The sequence below is a fragment of the Grammomys surdaster genome, unplaced genomic scaffold (genome assembly GCF_004785775.1).
Source record: "Grammomys surdaster isolate TR1022 unplaced genomic scaffold, NIH_TR_1.0 125821, whole genome shotgun sequence".
NCBI classification, from domain to species: domain Eukaryota; kingdom Metazoa; phylum Chordata; class Mammalia; order Rodentia; family Muridae; genus Grammomys; species Grammomys surdaster.
The window spans coordinates 131315-139685 of NW_021620651.1; the positions used below are offsets into that span (position 1 = coordinate 131315).

An 8371-nucleotide genomic window follows, 5' to 3' on the forward strand; every position below is an offset into this window, starting at 1 on the left:
TTTTTTTTTTTTTTTTTTTTTTGGGTTTTTCGAGACAGGGTTTCTCTGTGTAGCCCTGGCTGTCCTGGAACTCACTCTGTAGACCAGGCTGGCCTCAAACTCAGAAATCCACCTGTTTCTGCCTCCCAAGTGCTGGGATTAAAGGCATGGACCACCACCGCCTGGCCAGAAATGTTCTTTTAAGCAGCAACAATACAAGTATAAAGTGATTATGAGACAGAACATTGAACTCATTACATTGTTATAAGAACTAATGAGAAGTCCCAAAGGCCAAGAAGAGCAGAGTTAAATGAGAAAGAAGCCAGGATGGAAATTACTGAGTCAATTTGGAAAGTTAGGGACATTTTAAGAAATATCTGGATTTGGATGGAGACTTACACAGCTCGAATTACTTTATCTGCTGCTAAAACCATAGGGTGAATAAGCTACTGGTTTAATACATATGAACAACTATGTGTCAGGGCCTGTGGGTTGAAGGACTATAGATTTTCTTTTTAAACTATAGTGTATAGATACATGTTTGGCCTGGTGTATGTGGAGGTTTGAGGATAACTGGCAGTGAGTGCTCTCCGCCATGCTTGTTACCTTGATGATAAACCTAGAAAGAAGGTGAGGCTCCTACTCTACACCTGCACTAGTATGCCAGCCTTTCTTTGTCTCCTAGGATGAGGACTATCCTTATTTGGGCACTAAATTGGATACCTATGAGAAATTGATCCAGAAAGTTCCTCAGCTCAACCAAATGGTTCGCACAGCAGCAGAAGTGGCTGGTCAGTTCATTATTAAACTTACGCATGACATTGAATTGAACCTGGACTATGAGATGTATAACAGCAAACTACTGTCATTTGTGAAGGATCTGAACCAGTTCAGGGCAGATATCAGGGTAAGCACTTAAGTTTTCTTTTATTTAGCTTATATTTAGATCTTTTCTACTTTTTCACCTTCCTTGTTACTTTCTGTTAACTGTCATTTCTTAAGTTGTATGAAGTGTGTGTGTGTGTGTGTGTGTGTTGTGTGTTGTGTGTTCTGAGGCAGAGTCATACTGTTAATCAGACTGGCCTTGAACTTGGAACAGTGAATTGTCTCAGCCTTCAAATCTTAGAACTACAGTTGTCTGCCAGCAGATCCAGCAGCTTTCCTGCTTTCCCCTCGTGGTGTACACTGTATCACAGCACTTGTCTAGATCAGCCTCTTACACTGCACATGAATGAGATCCTGTAGCAGGTGGATCCAACCTGTGGCCCAAGGGTTCCTATGAATGCAGCCTGACACAATGATAAACCTTAACTAGTTATGCCTGCACTTTCTTAAATTTGACTGTGTCATCCATCCTAAGCATGAAGTTTATAGATGCAATATCATTTCCCAGTGTCAAAAATTGGACATGTTGAGTATGGTGATTGTGTGTGTATCCTAGTACTTGAATTTGCAGGCAGGAGTTTAAAGCCAGGTTTAGCTACATACAGTGTTTAAGAACATGGCATCCTTTCAAAAAAAAGTTGGACATGTCTGGTGGTAGTTTATCATACGGTCCCTGACATTTTTTTTTTTTTTTTTTATTTTATTGATGAGTACACCTGTAGTTGTCTTCAGACACACCAGAAGAGGGCATCCAATCTCATTACGGATGGTTGTGAGCCACCATGTGGTTGCTGGGATTTGAACTCAGGACCTCTGTAAGGGCAGTCAGTGCTCTTAACCACTAAGCCATCTCTCCAGCCCCGGTCCCTGACATTTAACTGTTACAAGTGAATGTCACTGAATGATATCCAATTGTGTATACATATTAATTGCATTTTTCCCTACACTTGTCCATTGCTGTGTAGCTCATTTCCCTCTGTTGACTATTATGAATAATATTTGCCTAAGAGTGCACTGCGTCACTCAGCTGAGCAATCCCTTGGTTTTTCATAAGGACCAATTCATGTCTCCAAGAAGTTCCTGTTGCTGAAGTATCAGCATATGAAGTCTTTTCTAGGAGGAAATTTGACTTAAAACCCACAGTTTATTTGAAAAAGTTGTTGGGCAGACTCCAATGTTTCCAGTACAGAGCTGTATTTTCTGTCATTTGTGATCCAGATAGTCCATAAGTAGGTTGGACCTGGCTTGGATAGAAAGAGCATGCACAGCTGGTACCTACTGGGTTTTATGGGGTTTTTGTTTTGTTACATTTTTAGGGGTGGATATCCTGTGCATGGCAAATGTGAGGGTCAGGACAGCTTTAAGGAGTTGTCTGATTCTGGTGACTGGAATGCATTCTTCAGGTGGAGTGGGCAACCTTTTTTACTTTTTTCTTTAAAGAGTTACTTATTTTTTGTATGTATGAATACTCGTGTAGCTGTCCATCTCTCCAACACCTTTACTTAATGAGCAGTTTCATTTGCCCAGCTACCATGCTACCTACTATCAATCATTTGTCTAGTGTTTCTTTAAAATTCACATTAATAAGTTCTCATCTGGCTTTTTGAGATTAGAAAATGAGTTTTTTGGCCAGTCTGGGCCACCTTAGTGACTGCCAGCTAACCTTGGGCAGCAAATATGTGACAACACCCCCACACACCCTACTTTAAAAGAAAAGCATAGCATCTAATGAAGAATTTTGTGTTCATCTTTGTCAGGATATGGGTCTGAGTCTACAGTGGCTGTATTCTGCTCGTGGAGACTACTTCCGTGCTACTTCTAGACTAACAACTGATTTTCATAATGCTGAGAAAACAAACAGATTTGTCATGAGGGAAATCAATGATCGTATTATGAAAGTAAGTGTGCTCTTAGGAAAGGAAGAACTAACGTATGTAAACTTTTAATTAGCAATGCTTCTACTTATATAAAAGAAAGGTGGGTAGCACCAGGCACGTACAATCCTTTCCTTTAGAATTGAATACAGATTTTGGTTTGTATCCTGATCTCAAAGTGTACTATCTACCTGGAAATAGAAAAGACGTTAATTTTATGCTAATTATTTTATACTTTTAAGATCATTTAGGAACGGCATAGATAGTTCAGTAGTACGTGCCTAAGATACTTATGTGTATGTATGTTTTGCCTAAATGTACATATGTGCACCTGTTTTTACCTGGTATGGAGAAAGCCTGAAGAGGTCTCCGGTAACTAAGGAGCTGCAGTTAAAGCATTTTTAAGCTGTCATGTGGGTTCTGGCATTTAAACGCAGGTCCTCTGCAAGAGCAGCAAGTGTTCTTAAGTGTTATTTATTTTTTTAGAAGAAATGTTTCGCTGGGCAGTGGTGGTGCATGCCTTTAATCACAGCACTTGGGAGGCAGAGGCAGGCAGGTTTCTGAGTTCGAGGCCAGCGTGGTCTGCAGAGTGAGTTCCAGGACAGCCAGGGCTACACAGAGAAACCCTGTCTCGAAAAACCAAAAAAAAAAAAAGAAGTATAAGCCGAATAAACCGTTTCTTCCCCAACTCGCTTTATGGTCAAGATGTTTCATGACAGCAATAGAAACCCTGACTAAGACACTATTTCAGAAGAAAAGTTTTTTTTCTTAAATTTATTGTATATATGTGAGTACACTGACACAGTCTTCAGACACACCAGAAGAGGGCACCAAATCCCATTACACCATGTGGTTGCTAGGAATTGAACTAAGCACTGGAGACAGAGGCAAGTAGATCTGAGTTGTAGGCATACATAGCAAATTCCAGATCAGCCTGGGCTTTAAAGTGAGACAACCAACCATATCAAAATGAAAAGACAACTGAGCAGGTAAAGTAGCTATATAATCTCAGGTGCCTAAATTAGATCCCCGGAAGCCTTGTAAAAGTGATGGAGAGAGTTGGCTGCACTGAGTGGCATGTATACTCACAAGATACATTACCTCACCCCCGCCCTTCCCATGTCCCAGTACTCTGTAGATCCCACTGAGCTCACAGATCTGCCTCCAGTGCTGAGATTAAAGACAAGACTATAATTAGTGTTTAATTAAGAAATCCCAATACCATTTAATTTGCTTTTTTAACAAAGGGATTAATTAACACTTTGACTCAGACTTGGTAATGTAACTGAGTTCTCAGTGGTCTGATTCAGAGAGGTTGTTTTGTTTTTCGAAACAGGGTTTCTCTGTGTAGCCCTGGCTGTCCTGGAACTCACTCTGTAGACCAGGCTGGCCTCGAACTCAGAAACCCACCTGCCTCTGCCTCCCAAGTACTGGGATTAAAGGCGTGCGCCACCACTGCCCGGCTTCAGAGAGGTTGTAACACTTGAAAGAAGACAGTGACAAGTCATAGCACTGTTTAAGCTGTTTCATCTTTATTATAGGTGGAGTATCACTTCCTGTCACCCTATGTATCTCCAAGAGAGTCTCCTTTCCGACACATCTTCTGGGGCTCTGGCTCTCACACTCTCTCAGCTTTAGTGGAGAACTTGAAGCTTCGTCAAAAAAATATTACTGCTTTTAATGAGCCACTCTTCAGAAACCAGTTGGCCCTGGCTACTTGGACTATTCAGGGAGTTGCCAATGCCCTCTCTGGTGACATTTGGAATATTGACAATGAGTTTTAAATGTAACATACAAAATTCAATAAGAGCAGGGTAGTCTGTTTCTAGACTTGTGCGGGTTGTGCTAAATTTTCATTAGAGCTCCAAAATCTAATGTTAAAATTCTACCCAATCATCTAATGTCTTTAGGCAGCAGCTTTTAGTGCAGGGTTGGACCTACACTTCAAGTACAGTAGATAACACTTTCCTTGTTTGTGATACCTTCTCAGATTACCTTTAGAATTTTGAGTCCTTTGTAATAACTTTCTCTTTGCTTCATGGTCATGAAAATGTCAGAACCAGAACATTGCTTTAAGTCCTGAGGGCATTAACTAGTGTCTTATGAGTTGGGAGTGAGGTCAAGGTGGTAGTTGGATGTGATTTCCCATCTTCATCTGATCCTCACTAGGATTCTCCACTCTGCTGTATGCCCTTAAGGATTTAGCTGGTTTCCATTTCCCTAAACTAGACAGTTAATTTCAGAAGAGATGGAACTTGTTTTCTGCTGGATAAAAGGGGTTGTCTGTTTACAGGAATAAGGCCTTACTGGCTAACCTTGGTGTTATTTATGATGAGACCAGAAGCCAAAGACTTCAAGTTTTCTCTCCTCTGGCATCCACCCTGTAGTCTTTAGTTCTGTTTTGTTTTTTTGTTCCAACATTTTCTGAAAAGAACAAATTTTAGACTCAGTTTGTCAGACTTGAAAAGAACACACCGCCAAGTTTTGGCCAAAGTGTTAGTCGTCAGGAAAGCTTTCTATCATTTTGGCACTGAGATATTTATTGTTTATTTATCAGTGACAGAGTTCACTATAAATAGTGTTTTTTTTTTTAATAGAAGATAATTATCGGAAGCAGTGCCTTCCATAATTATGACAGTTATACTGTCGTTTTCTTTTAATAAAAGCAGCATCTGCTAATGAGACCCACAGATACTGGAAGTTTTGCACTTATGGTCAGCACTTGCGGACTTTAGGAAGGAGAAAAGCCACAAGCCAGACAATATAAGGTGAGCTAGAAGAGGATTGAGTTAAACAAGAGATTCCTAAGTGAATTGGAAAAAAAAACAGATAGTTCTCCTAAGTGCAGTGAATTGTGGCCAAGTTAAATGTCATTTAAAGGTATGGTAGTACTTACATCTACAAAATTTTACAGCTCAATTTATTCAAGATGTAACTCATTCAATTTTGCAAAATTTCCAGTACCTTTCTCACAAACTTAACTCACATTATCGGGAGCAGTGTCTTCCATAATGTATAAAGAACAAGGTAGTTTTTGCCTACCACAGTGTCTATATCGGAGACAGTGATCTCCATGTTACACTAAGGGTGTATGTAATTATCGGGAACAGTGTTTCCCATAATTTTCTTCATGCGATGACATCTTCAAAGCTTGAAGATCGTTAGTATCTAACATGAATTCCCAACTTCCTATAGCTCCTTAGTTTTAGTTGCAAAAACATGTGTGGTCATTGGGCATTTGGTGGGTAAATTCAACTGCTGTAAAATCATTACTTCCAAGATCCTTTTTTTAAATGTAGGTATTTTGTTATCTCTGGTTTATAGAATACAATTTAACTGTCTCCCTTGATTTGCATGTTATTTCCTAAATGTAGTTCTTAGAAGTTTGAATTCATCTTTGGTTTTCGGGAGGGTAGAGAACAGGTGTTGGGAAAACGAAGCTTGTGAAGGGTCTTTATGTACTGCCCTTCACTATGGTGGCTATACATTATGTAGACGGTGAGCAATGTCACGTTAACAGATTACTTAATTGTGCATCTAGTCAGTTTTGCATGGGACAGTTCAAAGCTGCCACCTGAGATGTCACTGGGCTCTCAGGGTTCTTGGCACCACTCACCTAAGTTAGAGCCACCAGATTATTTTCAGCCTCACTGAATTGTTTTGCTACCCAGTCCCTTCAGTCTTCACAGTGTTTCCTGTACCGATATGAGTATCACCGTGCATAATAGGATTTCAAGTCTTTGCCATAAAAGTCTCTAAAATAACCTTTGCTGTAAGGGTTGTTTCCAATCAAAGCAGTAAGTTGGTAAGGTTTAGTCTTGGGTGAAATGTGTATCTGAGTAATAACCTCTGTTACTCATCACGTTATTACTGGGTAAAATGCAGATTTTGAAGATAAGAATAGAGCATGCTTTTGTCATGATTCACTGCTAGAATTTGCATGACCTTTACTGTGTTACCTTTTGAGTGTCTTTTGGTTTGGACTTGCCAACCTACATTCAGCTGTCTTTGCTGACGTGCCCTTTTAAATGTATAAAGCCGGTATATAACAATGTGAAGATTCCTTACCTGACTTAATAAAATACTTGGATATACTGACTTGTCAGACTCATTTCATATCAAAACTGGGCATAGAGTTCCTATGGACTTGTAAGTCTCTTCTATATCCTCCCCCACCATCAACCTCACCAGAGTAGCAGTTATACAGATACATGCTGATCTCTGTTGATAGACATTCTGATTTAGCTCTTTGTCCTTAATGTATTTAGATAGATTCTACAGCAACAAAAATTGGTCTTACGGGTTCTAAAAGTTGAGCCTGGAAAGATGATGTCAACTGCACTTGGAGAGGGCCCAGCTTCTCTCCCCAGCACCTATTTGGTTTACAAGTGCTTATAACTCCAGCTCCAGGTACTATATGAGCTGTTACCCTCTTCTGGGATCCACAGGTACTGAATGCATGAGGTGCATAAAGCAGGCAAAATATGCATACAAAAAATGCCCACTCCATCAATTTGAGCCTCATTCCCTTTCATGTCTTTCTTACTCTGTCGTGGTGACAATCCATCATGGAAAGAGACATGGTAGGAGTGTGAGGTGACCTATCATTGCCTCCAGACAAGAAAGCAGAGATAAATGCTAGTGCTTAGCTGATGGCACACAGGACTATACTTCAAGACTTGTAGTGTTAAGAAGGGTGTGGAGAATCACTGGAGTATCCAGCAGTTCCCTACCACTTTGTAACTGCCTGAGCTGCAGAGGGCTTTGAAGAGATGTAGGTAGAGTTTACAGGTTAGGGAAGTCGTTAGAAACCTGTGGAGCTACAGGAAAATCATTTTTGCTGGGTAAAGATTCCTGATGTGGCATTTTGAGGGGAGGGACATCCAGTAAACTTACATATACTGTGTAACTAAACCAAATAAACCATTGGTTCCCCCGAGGGAGCTGGTAAAATTGTACCAGTTTGTGGTTGGGACTTCAGGAGGGATAGATGTGCTTACATGTCTCCCAGGGGAGGAATTTTTAGCAACAGTTAGCTTTATCCTTTTTGGACAATGATAGATAATGCTACCTACATTCATGACAGTAACCTCAAGAAATTGCTTCATAGATAACGTACAGGAAGGGTGTCTTCTATGTCATTCCAAATCTTGTCAAGGAGACAGAGTTGAGCCATTGTTGAGTTACTTTGCTACCTCTGGTTCCACTAGTAATGGAGATGTTCCTGTGGAGGTCAGGAGACAGCTTTTTGGAGTTCTCCCACCTACCAGGGTCTCTGTTCCTGACATTTTAGTGCTCCACACAAGCTTCCTGTTAAGCTTCCAGGAGGCCGACCTGTAAGTTACCTCTCCTAGAAGCATTTAGAATAATCTTATCAAGACAAATATTTTGATTGTCCTGAATCATCTATTGTTAGAAGCAAGGAATTGAGTCACTTTGACAATTTGTGGGAAAATGATACTGGCTGAGTGTTTCAGGAAATAGTAAAATTGCAGTTCCCAAGGGCTGGCGGGCCACATGGCACCAGAGCTCCAAAATCTTTCCACCCAGCTAAGTTCCCTCTGGCCGGTCACTACCATACCAGCCCCATGCTTCAAGTCCCCTATGTCCTTTGCGGGGCACATCAGGTAAAC

General features: G+C 40.6%; 1 protein-coding gene across 2 annotated transcripts in view; it reads left to right on the forward strand.

Moving 5' to 3' along the window:
- Positions 1-6836, forward strand: part of Tfrc (transferrin receptor) — a 23064-nt gene extending 16228 nt beyond the window's left edge. For both annotated transcript variants that reach the window (XM_028789388.1, XM_028789389.1), the window contains exons 17-19: positions 665-886; positions 2622-2762; positions 4280-6836. In XM_028789388.1, the coding sequence (XP_028645221.1) occupies positions 665-886; positions 2622-2762; positions 4280-4522 (606 nt within the window). In that variant the 3' untranslated portion in view covers positions 4523-6836. The remainder of the gene's footprint in view (positions 1-664; positions 887-2621; positions 2763-4279) is intronic.
- The last annotated feature ends 1535 nt before the right edge of the window (positions 6837-8371 follow it).